This window comes from Vitis riparia, chromosome 13, assembly GCF_004353265.1.
Source record: "Vitis riparia cultivar Riparia Gloire de Montpellier isolate 1030 chromosome 13, EGFV_Vit.rip_1.0, whole genome shotgun sequence".
Taxonomy (NCBI): domain Eukaryota; kingdom Viridiplantae; phylum Streptophyta; class Magnoliopsida; order Vitales; family Vitaceae; genus Vitis; species Vitis riparia.
This window is the reverse complement of record NC_048443.1, coordinates 27,864,189-27,886,868: the sequence shown is the minus strand read 5'-3', so window position 1 is coordinate 27,886,868 and position 22,680 is coordinate 27,864,189. Positions and strand designations below refer to the sequence as shown.

General features: G+C 31.2%; 2 protein-coding genes across 2 annotated transcripts; both read right to left on the bottom strand.

The window, feature by feature from the left end:
- Window positions 1-6,249: 6,249 nt before the first annotated feature.
- On the bottom strand, window positions 6,250-6,681 carry LOC117928498 (tryptophan N-monooxygenase CYP79A68-like). Its single transcript, XM_034848376.1, has one exon. The coding sequence runs from the start codon at window positions 6,679-6,681 to the stop codon at window positions 6,250-6,252; it is 432 nt and encodes a 143-aa protein (XP_034704267.1).
- Window positions 6,682-12,846: 6,165 nt separating this feature from the next.
- LOC117927736 (tryptophan N-monooxygenase CYP79A68-like) lies at window positions 12,847-14,810 on the bottom strand. Its single transcript, XM_034847394.1, has 2 exons — window positions 13,729-14,810; window positions 12,847-13,628 (listed from the first exon to the last, which is right to left on the bottom strand). Exons 1-2 carry the CDS (start codon window positions 14,794-14,796, stop codon window positions 13,005-13,007), a joined length of 1,692 nt encoding a protein of 563 aa, XP_034703285.1. The 5' UTR covers window positions 14,797-14,810; the 3' UTR covers window positions 12,847-13,004.
- Window positions 14,811-22,680: the final 7,870 nt, after the last annotated feature.

The following is a 22,680-nucleotide window of genomic DNA, read 5'->3' as shown; positions in this document are numbered from 1 at the left end:
AAAAGCGAAAAAGATAAGGAAAAGGAGCAAGAGGATGAATGGTAAATGAAGATGAAGTGAAGCGAGCTTCAAGGTTTCAGAATTATGAGAGAGCAGGAAGAGGAATGAATTTGGAAATGAAGAAGACATGGTTGAGTTGCAGCTGCTACCCATCATCATTTGTCTCTTGCTGATCTTCAGTACTAGGATTTGCTCTCTCTTTATAGGCAAATGGACTTCCACTATACATGCCTTTCATACTTCCCATCAATGGTAGGATTACTCCTCTTGTACAGTCAAAATCATGTTAGATTTTGGTCCAACAGACAGGGGTGGCATGGTCTGGTAGGATATAAATTGGTATAATATTTAGGGAAATACGGTCGACCCATATCCAAACAATTGAATCTCTTCAGCCTTAATCAATTTGATAATGTAATCTCTTCTCAGTGGTCTTAAGACGATAAAATTTGTGATAACCCAATAAAAAATGGCTCCATTTTGTGACACATGGTAAATGTGAAGGCGCAGAACCATGTGGTTTGGATCCCTCCAAATCCTAATCCTAAGCCCCATTAAAAAAAACCCCACACTTTTTTGGACACATATAAGTATATAACAAATGTGCAGGTACATTCTCCCAGATTATTATTATTATTTTCTTCCAAGTGGCGTTGATTTTAGGGAGGAAACTTTTTATGAAAAGACCATTGTCTCTCTACGAAAAGAAAAATATTTTAATTAATCTCTTACTATTACTTGCAATAAAAATGTGATAACTTCTCATCAAAGATAGGACTAGTCCTTTGGACGGCAATAAATATGGTGTCACACATTGAGGGAATTGAAACGACTTGTGTGGTTGAAAAAATAACAATTTTTTATAATAAGTTTGAAAAATAATTTTCAATTATTTTTAAGAACAAAATTTAACTTGAAAACTCAAATATGAATTAAAATAATTTTCTTAATTTATTCTCCATAAGATACCGTAAATTTATATAGGACATAAATGTTCTTAAAGTATTTTTTCAATTGTTTAATCTTAACGTAGAAAACCCATAAAAAAAATAGTTGAAAACATCTCAATTTTTTTATATTTAAAAATGATTCCATTTTCATAACAATTTGAAAAAACTGTTTTCAATTAAACTTTTTCAAACATAACTTTTAAATTTGAAAACAATTTTCTATTCATACTAAATAAATCCATAATTTCTACTTTAGTTGTCAGATAATACAATATATATATATATATATATATATATATATATATATATATAATTTTCTACTTTTACAAAGTCTTTAAGAAATAGCTATTTGTGTCCATATTTTCCAATCTTCTTTGGACTCTAGCATTTATAGAGCTAATAAAAGAAATTTATCATCCTACGCTTAATAATAGAGCCTGTTTAATTTTATTCAATTTGACAATTAAAGAAATTTATTATAGAGTTTAAATATTATGTGTTACGGCATTGACTCTTATTTGTAATTATTGATAATTTTGCTCCTATTTATCTTGATTTAGAAAATCTTTTACATAATGAGTTATTATTTATTAAAGATTTAATGTTATTGTTGGCTCAATAAAAATGGTATACGTAAGTCTAAAAAGATTTGTTTGATGATTAAAATGTTAAAATGGAATGATATTTTTTCTATAAATTAAAAATGCTTAAATAAAATATTTTGGATATAAGTTTTTAATCTTAATATTATAATTTTTAAAAACATCCCTTCACCCTTCGAAGTTGCCCTGTTCGATAAAACGTTTTTTCAGTGAATTCATTAAAATCCGTGGTAGGTGAGGCGGCACCACCTTCTGACACATCTTCAACGTGGAGGAACAGAAGCCAGAAGTCCGGAAGCAGAATTTCATATTTAAAAAAATAATTAATTTTACATATGATCCCATCATCCCACTACTTCAAAAACATTTTCACATGGTCCATGCATGATGTCAGCGTAGAAAATCAGAACACGATAGTGACACGATATCTTTCATGCCACACGTTGGGAAGTTTGAAATTTGAATGCAACGCAGATGATGTAATAAAAGAAGAAAACTGAAACATGATTTTTTTGTTTTTTTTTACTTAATTCTAAATAAAATTTTAATACTTAATAATGTTAAATATTAGATTGTATTTTTATAGTATTTTATTTTTATTAAGTATTAAAAGATAAAAAAAATCAATATATTATTTTTTTATTTAAAATAAATTATATATTTTGATTTTTTTTATTTAATAAAAAATTTATAATAAGTTATAAAAAAATAGAAAAACAAACCACCTAAATTCTGAAAATAAATTAATTTCACTAAAAAGTAAAAAAAATAAATACTACCTCAATCTGTTAATTAAACTTCTTATGAACCATTTACTTAATTTAAAATTTATAAATGTATTATTTAGTTGCTTTAAATTTCAAGTTCTATTTAATTATAGAATACTTTTAGTATCTATAATGAAACATGTAAAATTTTATTCATCTATTTATTTAATTTTTTTAATTAAATGACATTTATAATTAACAATATGTTTTTATCTTTTAAAATTGTACAAATGTAAGTTAATAAATTTATATAGGTTAAACGAGTCCGATCATACGGATCAATTTCACATGGTTAAATAAATATGTTAAACATATCATATATAAGTTAGGCGATAAATAGATCATTTTGACATGATTAAATAAACATGTTATATAATGTTGTAAAGTATTTCAAATTCCTAATTAGTATATCTTCATTTTTTATAAAAAAATATTATAAAAAACATTTTCTAAGTTGATATGTTATTATAATATTAGTTTTCTTTATAGAATAATAAGAGAGATATTAGAAATATCTTTCTTATATTATAGATGATGAGGGGAAGAGTCATTAAATAGAGATAAGGCTTTAAAGGCTATATGTGGTGGTTAGAGATGCTTGGTGGAGTTAGAGGAGTTGTGGTTCAAAATGTAGATATAAGAAGTGAGAAAATATAACATATTTTGAGAACCCAATTATTGTATTTAGTTTCTATCTTCTATAATATTGTCTATGGTATACTGATTTTTTTTTTTTCATTTATGGATGTAGATATGGTTAGTCAAACCAGGATAATATTGTGTGTATTCTTATGTAAATTATTTATCTTTATCTTTTTGAGCTAACACTATTTGCATTAAAACTTTGATTCGCATGACAAATGTTAGGGTGAATTCACAATATTTCAACAAACACCAGAATTTTTCTATCATTTCTTTGTGTAAAATTAAATAGACAATAACAACTAACAGTAATAAATAAATAAACTCATGTAACAAAAAATAAATCAGATACCATAATTTTTACATGGAAAACCTACCAATGCTAAGGGAAAAACCACGAAACCTGGTATAGTTCAAACTTCCATTATCAATAATAATGGGTTACACCTGTCTTCTCTAGAATAATCTCTAAAGGTTGCTAAATACATCAAAAGTACATATAGCCTTGGATTATATAATTTCTTTTGGTAAAAGAAACAAAGAACAATTGGAGAAAGTATAAAAAAAAACGATGTTACTGTTCACGGACAGTAACACCAGTTCCCGAACTCAAAATCTGATCTCCACCCTTCATGTTGTTCCTACTCGAGTTTCGAACCTTTCCTCCAAATTTTCACTCGATCGAACCACAGATGAAACATGATAAGCTTATTGATAAAATTTGGGTATATATATTCTTTTTTCTCTCTCTTCTATTCTCTTCGTTTTCTTTCTCAATTTTTTTTTGTTTTTAAATGTAACTAATTTGAGCCCCAAGCATATGGGGCCCACTCCCCTACATACGAGGGAGCTCAACAACAAATAAATCATAAATGGGTCAACCTGCTAAATAGGTTAGATGGATTGATTCACGTATAAATGGGTTATAAAAATTGGCTAAATAGGATGAGAAAAGAGAAAAGGAAAAGGAAGACGAGCAAGAAAATGAACAGTCAATGCAGATGAATTCGAAGTAAAGCAAGCTCTAAGGTTTCAGAATTATGAGAGAGTAATGGATTTGGATATGAAAAAGACGTGGTTGAGGTGCAGCCACTAGTCATCAGCATTGGTCTCTTTCTGATCTTCAGTACTAGGATGAAAATTAATTAATGGTAGGCATGCATTAGATATCGTCCGTACATTATTATCATTCAATGACATCCCACATGCCACATGCAATAAAAATGTGATCAATTCTCGTCATGAACAGGGCAGCTTATAGTCAAGATGTTAGGTTTTGGTACAATTCACGTAGTGCAATTATAGAAGACACCTGTCAAATTTTGGGTTGAATTCATTTATATTTAAAATTTAGGATTAATTTCATCCGCATCCAATAATGTAATGTAAATATATTAAGTCATCGTAATTTTAAATTTTATTAGTTAACACCCCTAAAATGTGTTTATTTTAAAGAATAAACACATCTTTCTACAATCCTTTTATTTAAAATGTGTATACAAAATAAAATTTTTGTAAATTCATAAAGCTTGAAAACGATGATTTAATTAAATATACTTGCACCAATTGTGAAATTTCGGGAAGAAAAAAAGTCAATCCCATTACTTTTTCGAGACATGTATAACTAATGTATAGGTAAATTATTATATGATGGGTTAATTACATTCACCTCTCCTAATATTTTGATTAAATATATTTAATTTTGATTAATTTGAAATTCATCACATACTTCCCTTATTTTGAACGAAAAAGGATGTGAATAAAAATAACAAATGACAAAAATAAGAAAGATATTTGATAAAATCTCAAACCAATAAGATGTATATGTATTTAGTCAAAACATGAAAAAGAGATTAATAAATTAACCCTTATGCTTAATTCATAATTGTATAATTAAAGTTTCAAGTGGGATTTTGAAAAAAATAATATTGTAATTTCAAAAAATGTTTTTAAAAAATAACAATTCAGAAAATATTTTTAAATATATTGTACTTGAAAAGAGTTTGATTAGGAGTTGTTTTTTCATAAAAATAAATTCAATTAAATTTTGAAATTGTTTTTGAAAAGACAACTTCATTATTTAAAACCATATTCCATGATCAAATCAATAATTTCTAATCAACGTACCATGATCTAAATATGCAAAAATTGATTCATGGATCAAATTTCAAGGAAACTAATTATTATAAAATCTAAACCTCAAAACTTTGGATCAGAACATTGTGAATTTATCTAAAAATAATATAATAAAATATATATTTAAAACAATATTTGAACCTAATGTATTCTCAAAACTATTTTTGGATTATAAAATTATTGCATTGATAAGAATAGCATGCATGACAACATTTAATATCAAAATTTAATAATAAGACATATTATTTTTATATAATTCAAAATTTTCTAAAAAAAAAAAAAAAAAAGGTCTCCCAGTACTAAATGAAATGAATCGAAGCTCAGTGTCACAAGATGCTTCAAATGACCCTCCCCATGGGCTTATATAGGAGGAGGAAAGCTTTTGGCGACTCTTGGAGCCATCTACACTAAGACATTGGTTGGAAGAGTGTGGAAGGTTCTAGAAATGCCTAAAGATGTCCACACATCTCTACACTATGGTGGAAGGCATGAGAGGAGTTCAAGGCTTTTTAGAGAATTCTAGAGATCTCTTGTATATTCTTGTACATAGGGTTGTATATAGATTAGTGTAGGGAGTTCTAGAATATTCTTGATTTCTAAGGAACCTTCCAATGTTTCAGAGAGTTCCATTGGTGCCTATAAATAGGTGAGACCCTCATTTGGCCAAAGCACCACAAATCACTTCTTAACCAAGCAATTGAGTCTTCAAAGCACTTGTAAAGGCTTCTTTGTTTAGTAAGAACTTCCATTCTCTAAGAGTTGCCTACTAAGCTTCTTAAGCTTTCGAGTCGTGAGCATTTTAGCCTAGCAAGCTAAGCATTAGGAGTAAGACTGACTTAGCAAGATCAAGTGTCTTGACTTGCCTAAGTGCCGCACGAGCTTGGTGAACGACTAAGTCCGTAACATTAGGCTCAACTAAATCCACCACATCATCATTCATATGCCACTCTGGTTTGAACCTTAATGGCACTTCCCAAACTCTGGGGTTCCACCCAAACCCTACCCGACTCAGTAGGACATGGCTGCCTTTCAGGATGAAGTAGCCGGCTACAACAGCATCTGTCATGGACAAATGGGGGACATTGAATGGTGCCATGGGGTGAAGCTGCAGAGCTTCTCTCCTAAAGGCCTTAACATATTTGAGCTGCTATTTCAATCATCAGTTTCTACCAGGGCTTTGATCTCTTCTACTGAAAGCAATGGCTCTCCCTTTGAGTCCCTACTTGTGATACAAACGTCAAGCATGTCCTCAACCTCTTTTTTCTCTCTATTCCTCCATTGTATTATTCTCTCATCCACTATCGGATCATGATACTTGTTGATGATGCTCAAAGCCTTTTTTACCATCTTCTGATGTCCATCTAAGTCGAAGACTTTTAGACATGAAATGTAGTCAGATGGAGAGAATGCATGTAGGTAAGTAAGCGAAGTAAAGAGGGAGTTGACATGTTCTTCTTCTGCAAGTCTAGGTCCTCCACCTAACCTTCCTTCACCAAAGTACCTTCTGTTGAACATCATCTTCCTAATGATATTTCCTGTGTATTGTCTGACTACATTTCTCACATTCACAACTGATGAGTCCATGAAATTATCAGTACTAGTAGATGATTTACACTGGTTATAAATGAAACGGACAAGATTGTCAGCTTCTTCAGTTCTTTTCTGGAGAAGTCACATATGTCTCTCTGGCTTAAGCACCTCAGAAGTGAGGATACTTCTCATCTTCTTCCATTACTCTCCCCATGGCGAAAGGACTTTGGTCAAGAATCTGCTCAAGTGATGGGATGCCATTGGAATAGGTCAAGATGCAAACACTGCATCATGTTTCTTCAAAAACTCCCTTCCAATCTCAGGCGAAATCACGGGAATGACATGGACATTGCCCAGTTTGATGCATGCGATCTCATTGTTGAGTTCTTCCTAAAGGCCAAGTATCCACCGGAATGCCAACTTTTTTTTGTGAATAATTCAGGCAGGTTCCCAACTAGGCCATGGAGTTGGACCTAGAGGGAGCAATGGCATTTGCTTAGTGATTAGGGTTTTGGGTTTGAGTTGATAACCAAACAGATCCTAACCTAACCTCATCTCCCACAGTTGTAACTGAGCAATCGTGTAACAACTCCCAAACCAACTCACCCAACCACCTTACCTAGCTTATAAATACCCACACTGATGTACTCTTAAAACAATAAGACAATTATTCTTCTTTCTTACTCTGTGTTTTCTGATCTGTGTAACAACTTCTATCATGGTATTAGAGCTAGCTTTGTTTTCTTGATTTTTTTTTTTCAAGATGTCGTCATCTACTCACTCTTCTGATCTTCATTTGTCTTTTTTTTCAACCTCTAGCCCCGTTTCTTTATCCCTCAACCATGCCCTCCCAATCAAACTTGACCGTAACAACTACATTCTCTCTAGAAAACCCAGATGAAAAATGTAGTTTATGCTAATGGCTTTGAAGAATATATCGACGACACCAAGCCATGCCTGCCTCAGGAGCTCCATACTGGCGAACTCAATCCTGCTTTTGTGCAATGGAGACGTTTTGATCGCATGGTTCTTAGCTAGTTGTATTCCACGTTAACACCAGATATTATGGGCCAAATCGTTGGGTTTCATACCACAAAATCTTTTCTGCCTCATCCAAGGCTCGTATTCTACAGCTTCGTCTTGAGTTTCAGACAGTAAAGAAAGGGGTTGATCCTATGCTAGAATACATTCTCAAGATTAAGACTATTTCTGATAATCTTGCTGCTATTGGGGAGCCTGTTAAGGAAATTGATCATATTCTTCAACTTCTTGGAGGACTGGGTTTTGAATACAATTCTATTGTGGCTTCCTTAACAGCCCGTGAAGATGATCTTTCTCTCCACTCCATCCACAACATTCTGCTTACCCATGAGCAACGCTTAAACCATCAGCATACCTCATCGATAGACTTGCCATTTGCAGCTGCCCACATAGCTGCTGCCCCTTCCACCCAACATCCCAGACCTCATCAACCTATATTCCAATCTTCTCAACCCCGATTCCAATCTCATCACTCAGGAAATCACCGGCAGGTTCCATTTTCTCATACCAGACCCCATAACAGACCTCATAAGGCAGCCTTGGATGCACATTATCTCAGTCTGATGGTGTTCCTCTCTTAGATCCCTCAGAATATCGTCGTATAGTGGGAGCTTTACAGTATGTCACTCTCACTCGGCCTGATATTGCTTTTGCTGTGAACAAAGCTTGTCAGTTCATGGCCAAGCCCTTTGATGTTCACTGGTTGGCTGTCAAACGCATTCTTCGTTATTTAAAGGGCACCATCTCTCTTGGCCTTCATTTTCAACCTTTCACTTCTATGGAGCTTCAGGGATATGGTGATGCTGACTGGGCCTCCTATCTGGATGATTGTCGGAGCACCATCGAATATTGTGTCTTCCTCGGCTCAAATCTCATCTCATGGTCCTCCTCTAAACAACACTTAGTCTCCAAGAGCAGTGCTGAATCTGAATACCGAGGATTAGTCTCTCTCACGGCTGAGCTGGTATGGATTCAGTCCCTTCTTCAGGAGCTTTGCTTGCTTACTTCTCCACCAGTCTTATGGTGTGATAATCAAAGTGCAGCTCATCTTGCTGCCAATCCGGTCTTTCATTCTCGTTCCAAACACATCGAATTAGACAAGCATTTTATCAAGGAAAAGGTGTTGCGACAAGAGCTTCAAATTTGCTATGTGTCGTCCACTGATCAGCTTGCTGATATTTTAACCAAACATCTGTCTATTTCCCAATTTTGTAGCTTATGAAGCAAGCTCACACTCACCTCCCCGCCTATGAGCTTGAGGGGGGATGATAACCAAACAGATCCTAACCTAACCTCCTCTCCCACAGTTATAACTGAGCAACCGTGTAACAACTCCCAAACCAACTCACCCAACCACCTCACCTAGCTTATAAATACCCACACCGATGTACTCTTAAAACAATAAGACAATTCTTCTTCTTTCTTACTCTGTATTTTCTGATTTGTGTAACAACTTCTATCATGAGTTTGTAGAGGATGAGAAAAGCGAAGAGGAAAAGGGAAAGAAGCAAGAAGATGAATGGTAAATGACGATGAAGTGAATCCAAGGTTTCAGAATTATGAGAGAGCAGGAAGAGTAACAGATTTGGAAATGAAGAAGCCATGGTTGAGTTGCAGCTGCTACTCATCATCATTTTTCTCTTGCTGATGTTAAGGTGCAGAACAATGGAGTCTGGATCCCTCCGAATCCTAATCCTAAGACCCATCGAAAATGTGAAGGTACCTTTCTCCCACACTATTATTATTTATTTCTAAAGTGATGTCGATTAGGGAGGAAACTTCCGAAAGAAATAATATTGAAGAGTTGCTTCTTACGGCATGAAATGAAGAAGCAAACTTTTTATTGAAGAAAAACATCGTCTCTTTTATGAAAAGAACATTTCAATCTCTTACTATCACTTTCAATAAAAATATGACGAATTCTCATCAAAGACAGGACCACTTCTTTGGACAGCAATAAATATGCTGTCACACATTGACAGAAAACAATTTGGGTGTTTTAAAAAATACTTTTCAATTATTTTCAAGAATTTCATATTAAAATAATAATGATAATTAATTAATTTTACATGCGATCCCACTACTTCAAAAATATCATTGAATATGAATGCATGACGTAAAGGTTTGGAAGTATGATTGCATGTAGATGACGTAATAAAAGAAGAATAAGGAAAAAAAAAACCTACAAATCAATTTAAAGTAAAATATTTTTTTAATTTTTTTTGTTTTATAGATTGATATCTTCTTTCATGTATAATATGTTGGAATTTATATAGGTAAATGGAAATTATGATTTTTTTTTTTTTTTTTTTGAAAAACATGTTGTTTGTTAATAGATACAATTTATTTTAAATAACGTATTTTGTACAACTTTTAAAAGATGTGTTTGTTGTTTTAAGACATGATCCTTTAAAAGATGTCTAGTATTTTAAAGAGACATCTTTTTTAAAGGTTATCATCAACTTTATAAATAGGGATTCTCATGACATATTAATTTATCAATTCTTTTCATTTTTTCTTCTTTTTTGTCATTCACGTCTTCTTTAACTTTAAGTCTAATCATTTTTTCTTTTTATCAAATATTTGATATTTAAGAGAGTACAAATTATCAAGTGATTCACTATTTCTCATGATTTGAAGTGCTATTATCATAAAAAAAAAAAATGATCATTATATCCTAAGAGACAATTGCCCATAAACAATAAGCACCTGAATGAGCCAAATTCGTCTTAAGGTCATAGAGTCAAACTATCAACCTTATTTGTGAGTTTCAATTTTCTACTTCATTTTATTTGTATATTTATTATACACACTTATTATCCATATATTTTCAGTGATCTGGATAACATAATATTTATTTTTTCATATTCAATGGTTTTAAATAGTGTTATACATATCTAGGAGTTGAATTCATTTTTAACTCCAAATTTTAAGATATGGGGAATTGGTCAAACAGGTTCAAAATTTAAATACCAATGTAGCGATCCCAATTCCCACATGATAAGAGAAAAATAAAATACCGTTAAAATATCTTTAATAATAACTTCCTATCTATCATATATACTAGTGGGATTTTTCCATAAATTAATTTATGATTAAAAAAAAGTATTTTGTGGTACGATATTTTTCCTGCAAAAAAAATTATTTGTAGCGAGTTTGTTATTATAAGTCTATGAACATCTGGTATCCACACAGTTAATAAAAGATCGAAGCTTATCATCTATAATTATCATCTATAATAATAAACTGATATAATAAGGTAGGTGATTGACCATCATCCTAGGAGTCTTTTCTTAATCAATTTGATAATATCGTATAGTTAATTACAATGGAATCCCTTTGTAATCAATATGATGTTACCTTATTTATGATTATCTTAACAATGAAGTCTTTTTTTAATCATTTTGATAATTACAATGTAATCTCTTTGTAGTCAATTGATAACATCATATGACTTTAGAGGTCTAGGTTAGCTGAAATATATGGAAAAAAACTACTCAAAATTTGGTCAGTGCAATACCAATACCTGTACATTGATCCTTTTTGTTAGGTAAAGGATACCTAATCCATTAAAGAACTTCATTTAAAGGCTTGTAGTTGATTATAAGTCTTGAGGCACCTCTTTCAATCTCAGCAAATGCCCAAATGGAATAGTGAATGCAATTTTATATTTATCTTTTTCTTCACTTTTAATTTGTCAAAATCCTGATTTTAAATCAAATTTCGAAAAGGTTAAAGCATTATGAAGGCAACCAATAAAATCCTTTTTATCACGTAAAGGATACCTAATCCATTGAAGAACCTCATTTAAAGGCTTGTAGTTGATTACAAGTCTTGGGCCACCTGGAACTCCCTTACTAACTCAACTCTATCCTTTTATGATGAATTTCTTCTAATTAATGAAAGTTCATCATATGATAGTTCTTCTTCACAATCATCATGTGATTGTATGAAAAACTGAAGTATCAACTATGTGTCAAACATGAATGGAGTGTGATGCCTTTGATCATTAAATTTGGTTACAATTCCTTCATCACTTACTCAATTGGTTTGGTTGTGCCTTGGTAAATTTCAAATCTTAAGAATTTAATCCTGCTTTGAAATAGTTTGATATTAGGGGTAGAAATTACTAGTCCATTATCTTTGACAATTTTTTGAAAGATTTTTATATGTTTGAAGTGTTGATCAATAGAATTAAAAAATATAAGAACATCATCAATGTATACAATGGTAAAGCTTGTATAGGGATTAAAAATGTTATTAACCATTATCTTAACAATGAAGTCTTTTTAAAATCATCTTGATAATTACAATGTTTGATAAGATGATATGACTTTAGAGGTCTAAGTTAGATGACCCATTAAAATACGTCATGTTTGGGGTGGAATATTATGTCAACGATTTTAAAAAGAAATATATCATATGACAAAAAATTGGGTTTTGAAAAATTCACTCGTTAACAAAAGATTCTAAATAAAGGAATTTTAAAATTTAATCAAATGTCTAAGGTTCTAAGAAAGCAATTCCATACATTAAGAAGTACTACTTATGACCTTTTTCAAAATCAAATGCGTAATGTAAAGTTGGACAATGTTTGTGAACATATTTAGGAGTCAACTCAGAAATTTATGATAGAAGAGTCAACTTAGAAGGATGTAAGATTTAAATATTGACGTGGGCACGCATGACATATACACTTCAATGAAAGGAAAAAAAGAAAAAGAAAAGAAAAGAAAAAGAAAAACCCACTACAAATCAATTAAAATACAAATATTTTTTATAATATATATATTTTTAAAAATTTATATTATATTTGGTGTAAAAAACATTTTCTAGTTTTTATTTTCTAAAAATTATTTTATTTTATCTTTTTTTATTAATTATTTTTAGAGAATAAAGTTTATAAAATCTTACTTGGTTTTGAGTTTTTATTAATGACTGGTTTAAAAAACATAATTAAAATTTTATATAATTAACATTTTATGATATAAAGTATATTATTATATTACATTTATTTATTATTATTTTTATTTTTAGAAATTACCTTAATAGCTTCTCACTATTATAAAATTAAAATATCAAGGGCACAAACTTTTAGCTTTAACAACACATAATATGATTTATATAGTTTGACTATGAGATAAAACAAATAAAAATTATGATAATAGAAGTGAAATATAATGACATATCATTTTTCATGTATCTTTGTATCCCCAAAGCATCATGTGATAAGTGGAGAAGAAAAGAAAATTGGATGAGAGCATTTATCTTTATTAACTCATAAATCCTTATTTATAGGCTCTACTCATCAAGCTTCGGAATGGATGAAGTTTTAATCAATTCCCATACATGGAAGCATGCAAGCGTGGTTTTGCATGAGCATGGAGAGGCTTGGCTAGAAAGAGATCGTTCATTGATTCTGTGAGGTCAATTTGGTCCTGGTTCGGTGGCACACTCCACGCAAAACATTGAAGAAGTCTCGCCAAGAGTGTAACTGTCAAGGCTGTCCCTAAGGCAGTTCCAGGACACCCGCGTCTCCCAGTACTAAATGAAATGAACCGAAGCTCAGGCTCAGCTAAATCCACCACTTCATCATTCATATGCCGCTCTGGTTTAAACTTTAATGGCTCTTCCCACACTCTAGGGTTCCGTCCAAGCCCTACCCGGCTCAGCAGGACATGGCTGCCTTTGGGGATGAAGTAGCCGGCCACAACAGAGTCCGCCATGGACACATGGGGCACGTTGAATGGTGCTATGGGGTGAAGCCGCAGAGCTTCCCTAGCACAGGCTTTAACATATTTGAGCTGCGCGATATCGGATTCTTGAACAAGTCTATCCTTTCCAACCACTCTATCGATTTCTTCTACGGCCTTCTGCATAATCTCGGGTTGATTGATCATTTCTGCCATTGCCCACTCAGCTGCATGCGCTGGATTATCCACTATTTCAATCATCAGTTCCTGCCAGATTGTATGTAGTTAATATATATTGAACCCCAAAGAGAAGAACTTCATAATATATATACGAAATTAGGATAACATATTAGAGCTAAATTCTCACTATGAGTTGGGCTTTGATCTCTTCTACTGATAGCAATGGTTTTCCCTTTGTGTCGCTGATTGTAAGGAAAACATCGAGTATGTCCTCAACCTCCTTCTTCTCCCCATTCCTCCATTGTATTATTCTCTCGTCCACTATCGGATCATGATGCTTGTTGATTATGCTCAAAGCCTCTTTTACCATCTTCTCGTGGCCATCTAAGTCGAAGACTCTCAGGCATGGAAGGTAATCAGATGGAGAGAATACATATAGGTAAGCAAGCGTGGTAAAGAGGGAGTTTACGTGTTCTTCTTCTTCAAGTCCAGGCCCTCCATCTTTCCTTCCTTCCCCAAAGTACCTTCTGCTGAACATCATCTTCCTAACCACATTTCCTGTGTATTGTCTGACTGCAGTTCTCACATTCACAATCGATGATTCCGTAAAATTATGGCTAGTAATACTAGAGAACTTACACTGGTTATAAATGAAGCGGACAAGATTGTCGGCTTCTTCAGTTCTCTTCTGGAGGAGCCACATATGTCTTGCTGGCTTAAGCACCTCGGAAGTGATGATCCTTCTCATCTTCTTCCACTGCTCTCCCCATGGCGAAAGGACTGTGGTCAGGAATCCTCTGCTCAAGTGATCGGACGTCATTGTAATAGGTCTGGATGCAAACACTGCATCGTGTTCCTTCAAAAACTCCCTGGCAATCTCAGGCGAAATCACGGGAATGACATGGACATTGCCCAGTTTGATGCATGCAATCTCAGTGTTGAGTTCCTCCAAAAGTCCAAGTATCCACCGGAATACCGGCTTTTTTGTGAATAATTCAGGCAGGTTCCCAACTAATGGCCATGGAGTTGGACCAGGAGGGAGCAGTGGCATTTGCTTGGTGATTAGGGTTTTGGGTTCGAGTTTGTAGAGGATGAGAAAAGCGAAAAAGATAAGGAAAAGGAGCAAGAGGATGAATGGTAAATGAAGATGAAGTGAAGCGAGCTTCAAGGTTTCAGAATTATGAGAGAGCAGGAAGAGGAATGAATTTGGAAATGAAGAAGACATGGTTGAGTTGCAGCTGCTACCCATCATCATTTGTCTCTTGCTGATCTTCAGTACTAGGATTTGCTCCCTCTTTATAGGCAAATGGACTTCCACTATACATGCTCATACTTCCCATCAATGGTAGGATTACTCCTCTTGTACAGTCAAAATCATGTTAGATTTTGGTCCAACAGACGGGTGGCATGGTCTGGTAGGATAAATTGGTATAATATTTAGGGAAATACGGTCGACCCACATCCAATAAAAAATGGCTCCATTTTGTGACACATGGTAAATGTGAAGGCGCAGAACCATGTGGTTTGGATCCCTCCAAATCCTAATCCTAAGCCCCATTTAAAAAAATCCCACCACTTTTTTGGACACATATAACAAATGTGCAGGTACATTCCCCCACATTATTATTATTTTCTTCCAAGTGGCGTTGATTTTAGGGAGGAAACTTTTTATGAACAAACCTTTGTCTCTCTATGAAAAAAAAAGCATTTTAATTAATCTCTTACTATTACTTGCAATAAAAATGTGATAAATTATCATCAATTATTACCATTACTATTACAAGTCCTTTGGATGGCAATAAATATGTTGTCACACATAGAGGGAAAACGACTTGTGTAGTTTAAAAATAGCAATTTTAAAAAATAATTTTAAAAAATAGTTTTCAATTATTTTCAAGAATAAAATTTTATTTTAAAACTCAAACATAAATTAATATAATTTTCTCAATTTATTCTTACACCGAATATAAACATTTTTGAAATATTTTTAATTTTTTAATCTTAATGCATAAAACCTATGAAAAATAGCTGAAAACATCTTAATTTTTTTAAAAATTAATCTATTTTCATAACAAACTTGAAAATACTAATTTCAATTAAACTTTTGCAAACATAATTTTTAAATTTGAAAACATTTTTCTATTCATACTAAATACACCCATAACTTCTTTAGTTGTTTTAAAAGGTGTTGTCAATTAAGAAATAAGATTTTCTTTCTTTTTTTTGATAATTTTTTTGCTTCTTCAAGGTCTTTGAGAAGTAGTTTTTTGTGTCAACATTTTCCAATTTTCCTCGGACTCTAGCATTCATAGAGCTAATAGAAGAAATTTATCATCCATCACCTAATAATTGAGTTTGTTTAATTTTATTCAATTTAACAATTAAAGAAATTTATCAAAAAATTTAAATATTGTGTGTTAAAATATCGAATTTTCTTTATAATTCTCAATAATTTTGTTTCTATTCATATTAGCTCAAGAAGCTTTTTACATTGTGAGTTACTATCCACTAAAGATTCGATGTTATCGTTGGCTTAATTTAAAAAAAAAAAACGTAAGTCTAAAAAAGATTTGTTTAATGAAGTGATTAAAATGTTAAAACGAACCATATTAATATTGGACAAAACGTTTTTTCATTGAATTCATAAACATCTGTGGTAGGTGAGTGCGGTGCCATGTTGTGGGTCATGTTTGTGGGACAGACGGTTGAAGAAGCAGAATTTCATATTTAAAAATTAATTAATTAATTAATTAATTTTACATATGATCCCACTACTTCAAAAATATTATCACATGATCAATGCATGGTTCAGCGTAGGATATCACAGCACGGAAGTGACACGTTTGGAAGTTTGAAAGTTTGAATGAAACTTCTGTAGATGATGTGTAAACGTGGTCTCAATCCATTGAACTTCTTAAGAACCATTTAATTAATTTAAAATTTATAAATGTATTATTTAGTTGATTTAAATTTAAAGTTCAATTTAATTATAGAATATTTTTAGTATTTATAATGGTATATGACATTTTATTTATCTATTATTTGATTTTTTTAATTAAATGGCATTAATAATTATTTTTTAAAAAAAATATTATAAAAATATAAGTTGAGAAATTCATATAGGTTAAATGAGTCAAATCATACACGGGTCAATTTCACATGGTTAATTGGTTAATTAAACATGTTAAACATATCATATATGAGTTTATATAAGTTAAGTGATAAATAGATTATTTTAATATCATTATGTAAACAAAGTTATATAATGTTGTAAAATGTTCCAAATTCTTAATTAGTATAAATTCATTTTTGTAAAGATTATTGTATAAAATATTTTCTAAGTCGATATGATATTATAATAATAATTATTTATTTATTTATTTATTTATTTATTTATTTATTTTATAGAATAAGTAGAAAGATATTAGGAATATCTTTCTATATTTTATAAGTGATGAGTGGAAAAGACATTAAATAGAGATAAGGCTGTAAAGGCTATGTGTGATGGATAGAGGCGTCAACGGAGGTAGATGAGTTGTGGTTAAAAATACAAATATAAGGAATGAGAAAATATGAGATGTTTCGAAAATTCAATAATTGCATTTAGTTTTTGTCTTATGTAATATCGTCTATGATATAGTCGAATTATTTTCTTTCATTTATCGATATAAATATGGTTAGTCAAATCATGTTAAAATTGTATGTATTTTAATGTAAATGATTTATTTTTGTGTTTTTGAATTAACATTATTTGCATTAAAACTTTCATTTGCACAACAAATAAATCATTAATGGGTCAACTTGCTAAATAGGTTAGATGGATTGATTCAAGTTTAAATGGGTTATAAAAATTGATATGCATGGCTAAATAGGATGAAGGATGAGAAAAGCGAAAACGAGCAAGAAAATGGACAGTAAATGCAGATGAATTCGAAGTAAAGCAAGCTCCAAGGTTTCAAAATTATGAGAGACCTCCCATACATTTGCTCTCTCGTTAGGCAAATGAACTTCCACATGCATGCAGACCTCCCACTTTCCACATGCAATAATTCTCGTCATGAACACCACAACTTCTTTTGGACCCCCCAAGATGTTGGGTTTTGGTACAATTCACGTAGTGCAATTATAGAAAACACCTGTAAAATTTTGGGTTGATTTCATTTACATTTAAATTTTAGGATTAATTTCATCCGCATCCCAATAAAGTAAAAAAATTTTATATTTGAATAAATATTTTTTTAAAATAAAAAGACAACTTAATTTTTGTGGTGAGGAGAAGCCCAATTTTGTGGACAAAAAAATATTTGTACATGTGACCTCTACTTTAAAGATACATATTAGTGAATGAACTTATAATATTCAATAAATGAAACAAGAGTTTCATTAAAATAATTATTTATAGAAAAATAAATAGAATAATTGTTTATTATACAAAGAGAGTTAAAATCAATAAAAAATTACTAATCACTATTGAAAACCCAACTTAATAAGTTATGTATACTAGCAATACAATAAATATAATATAATAGAAAAAATATGTACGAAAGAATTTAAAGTTATATATTTTTTAAACCTCTCATATATTTGATTTCGTATGTGTGGAATAATTAATAAGTAAACTAAATAAAAATCATAATCCATGATCGAATTAATAATTTATATTCAACATATTATGATCTAAATATGCAAAAATTGATTCATAAATCAAAATTTCAAGAAAACTTATTGTAAAATCTAAACAACTTGCAATGTGTACATACCTCAAAACTTTAGACTAGAGCCTATGAATTGATCATAAATATTAATAAAATATATATTTCAAACAATATTTGAACCCAATGTATTCTCAAAACTATTTTTGGATTATAAAATTATTGCAGTGATAAGAATACCATGATGTGGACCCTGCATTTCGGCTCATGCGTTTTCCACTCGATGGTAAGCTGCTTTTTATTTATTTGGCAAAAAATGATTTTATTTTTAAGAAAATGACTTGAAGTCGCCACTTATTTTTGTTTTATTTTTAAAGGGTAAACAAAATAAGAAAGAAAACCCTAAGTGTGACTCCTTACTTTGGAAAAAGTGATCTGTGAAAAATCGGATCGGGTTCGGGGGTCAGGTTACTTATTGGGAAGGTACGGTAAAGACCGTAGCACCCCTCTAAGTCCCTAAAATCGGGTCTCTACTAATAAAATGAAGCAATTGTGACAATTAACTAATTAATCATGAATACCAAAATTAATGACATGAATTAATTTACACAAAAGTGATAACAAAATAAAATTACTAGAATGTACAACATAAATAATAAGAGAATTATGTAAAATGATTTATTGAACTAAAAAAAGATATTAAAAAAAAACAGTTTTCAAGAAATTTCAAAGGATTTTATTAAAAATAATTTTGAATAAGTGATTTATTTTCTCAATTTAATTTTCAAAAAAGTTATTTACATTTATTGTATCAAAAGAATTTATTATAAAATTTCAATTTGGCAACAATAATTATTTTCACTTGTTTTTACAAAAAAAATAATGAATTTTTACAATTTTATTTACAAAAGTATTTAGATTCAGTTTCATTTAAAAAAGTGATTTTTACAAATTATTTAAAATGACATAACTTTATTTACAAAAGAAATTTTAATTACAAAGAAAAACAAATATTTAAATCCTCTATTTCTGAAAAACACTTTTAATCTCATTTTAATTAAGGAAAAAGAATTCATTTGAAAAAAATATTTTTAGATAATTTTATTAAAAATTAATTTTTGGGACAACTTTATTTACAAAACAATTTTTGGACAATTTTTATTAAACAAAGAAATTTTTGAACAATGTCATTAAAAACAATTTTTCGAATTATATTAAAAACAATTTTTTTTTTTTTCTAAATGCATTTTTCTGAATTTTTATAAATAATAAAAAAACTTTCTTTTATTAAAAATAATATTTTAAAATTATTTTTTCATCAAAACATATTTATTGAATTCTTCCTCTCATTTAAATAAAATTTCTAGTTTGTTCGATGTTCAATTCTGTACACACAAGTAAATATACACAGATAAATATTTACAGAAATTAATAGAAATAAAATTAAATATAAATGAGAAATCAAATATATACCCCAGTAGGCTTACAACAAGTTCAATGCTCCATTTACAGCTTTTCGAGTCTCACTTTGTTCCATGAAATTCCGTGCTCCACATGTTATAAATTTGTGTTCAGCTAACAGGTTCGTAGAATGAGCCAATGCAAAAACAAAAATAGCCTAAGTTTCGTATTAATTTACCACCAACAAATTAACTCAAATTTCATATTAATTCAACAATTCAAATATCACAAACAACAATTACTAGTATAATCAAATCAAGAAAAATGAATAATAATAATAATAATAAATAATAATAATAATAATAGTGGGAAACGGATGAGATGGGAAGGAGGTCGCCGACCGGCAGTGGTTCGCCGGCAGCGCCTGGTCGGTGTCCCGGTGGCGGTGAGGGGTTGAGTTTTTGAAAATAATAATAATAATAATAAAGAAAATAAGGAAAAAAAAAATGGAGAATGAAAGGAAAAAGATGGGAAGGAAATGAAGGGGTATTCGACCGGTGAGGTATAGTGGAGGAAGGGCTATTAAGAGAAAGAAAAATAGAGGAGAAGGAAGGGAAAAACAAGAGGAGAAAATGGAGGGGAGTCGGCCACTGTTCGGGAATAAAGAGGGAAATATGAGAGAAAATGAAGGGGAGTTGGGGAGCTCTGGCCGTTCATGGATTGTGGAGCCAAAAAAACGAAGAAGAAAAAAAATCAGGCCAAAAATGGGGGAGCCGGCCACCTTAGAACAAGGTCTCTTGGGAGTAGCAGAAAAAAAGCCAAGGAAGAGGGGAATGGGGGGCCCGACCATTTTTGCCTTGGGAATGGGGGAGATGTTAAAAAAATTCAAAAAGAAAGAGCCCATCAATGGGGGGCCAGCCAAAAAGAAAAAGAAAGGGGAAAAAATAATAAAAAAATGAAATAGAGGGAATAGGGGTATGGCTTGGACGTGGGGTGATGGGGGGTAGGTAGGGGAGTGAGAAGAGAGAGGAAAGAGAAATGAAGGAAATAAAAGAAAAATAAATAAATAAATAAATAAATAATAATAGTAATAATAAATAACATAAAAGAAAAATTAAAATATAATAATAATAATAATAATAATAATAATAATAATAATAAAATAAAACAATATACAAAATAATAAAAACTAAGAAATAAATGGTGAGTGGGTCAAAAAACACATGTAATCGAGATTTAAAATCTATGGACAAAATTGAGCTCAAAATCAATGAAAAATAAAAATGAGACAAATTTTGGGGTCTACATATGACAACATTTAATATTAATAAGATATATTATTTTTATATAATTCAAAATTTTTTAAACATAAAAAATATGTCTTAGTGACATGTTTTTAAAATTTCATTGTATATTTCCCTTACTTTGAATTAAAAAAGATGTGAATAAAAATGACATATGACAAGAATAAGAATAAGAGAAATATTTGATAAAATTTCAAATTAATTAGACTTATAATTAAAAAATATTTTCAAAATTATTAATTTCAATATTTAAACAAGAGTACAAAGAAAATAATTTTGAAACTATGATATTTTAATAAATAAATTTGCTTTTAAATGTCTTAATTTTGGTGGTGGGGAGAAGCCGAATTTTATGTGGACCAAAAACACAAGAAAAAGGTCATTGACAATGATGAAATATATTCTTAAACTAAAGAGTTTGGAGGATAATTTGGCGGCCATTGGAGAACCTGTGACTGATAGAGATCAGATTCTCCAACTTCTTAGAGGTCTTGGGGTAGACTACAACTCGATAGTAGCCTCTCTTACAGTACGTGAAGATGAGATGTCTCTCCACTCTGTACACAACATTTTACTCACCCATGAACAATGACTTGGCTTTCAGAGAATTTAGTTGCAGAAGATAACATCATCTCTACTAATCTTGCTACACCACAATATCAACATTTTAACAATAAAATATCGTCCAACAGAAATCCCTCCGGTCAAAATAGGCAGTTTGGGTTCAACATAAGAAGAGATACAAATGGTGGGTGCTCACAATCATCTTAGAATCGACCATAGTGCCAGCTTGTGGCAAGTTTGGCCATACTATGGTTCGTTGCTACCACAGATTTGATATTAACTTCCAAGGCTACAACCCTAATATGGATACTATTCAAACCAATAAACCAAATGCCAAGAATCCAGTGCAAGCTATGATGGCATCTTCTTCCACCATATCTGATGAGGCATGGTTTTTTGACACTAGTGCTACACATCACCTACCACAAAGTGTTGATACACTCTCAAATGTACGACCATACATGAGTAATGACAAGGTGATCGTTGGGAATGGTAAGCACCTTCGTATTTTACATACAAGCACTACCTTATTTGATTCATCTTCTAAAACCTTTCAGCCAAGACAAGTACTTCACGTTCCTTATATTGCTACTAATCTCATTAGTGTCTCACAATTTTGTGCCGATAATAATACTTTTTTTGAGTTTCATCCTCGGTTATTTTTTGTCAAATATCAGGTCACCAAGAAGATACTTTTTCAATGATGTCTTGAACATGGCTTATATAGATTCCCTGCCAAATTTGTGTCTTCACCTGCAACTTTTGTTTCTTCTAGCTATGACAGGTCTTCCAATCTTTCTTTAACAACCATAACTACACTTTGGCATTCTCATCCTCTAGTTGAAACACATTCTTACCTTTTGTAATATTTCACATCAATGCCATAAAAACAGTGTCAGTTATGCTTGTCAATTTGCAAAAAGTCATAAATTGTCTTTAAATGTGTCTGTTTCCAGAGCTTATCATCATCTAACTTTACTTCATACTAATCTTTTAGGCTCTGCTTCCATTCCATCCACAACTGGTGCATGCTACTTTATCTTGTTTGTTGATGATTTTTCTCGTTTCTCTTGGATTTCTCCATTACACAACAAAGATCAAGCATTATTTGTATTCATAAAATTCAAAAATCTAGTTGAAAATCGGTTTAATTCTCGAATATAATGTTTATGGTCTGATAATGGTGGTGAATTTAAATCATTTTCTTCATATCTTGCT

Coding starts and splice junctions, on each gene's coding strand:
- LOC117927736 (XM_034847394.1), bottom strand. CDS start 14,796: ATGATGATGGGTAGCAGCTGCAACTCAACCATGTCTTCTTCATTTCCA. Junction 13,629..13,728: donor AGATCAAAGCCCAACTCATA/GTGAGAATTTAG, acceptor ACAATCTGGCAG/GAACTGATGATTGAAATAGT.
- LOC117928498 (XM_034848376.1), bottom strand. CDS start 6,681: ATGGACTCATCAGTTGTGAATGTGAGAAATGTAGTCAGACAATACACA.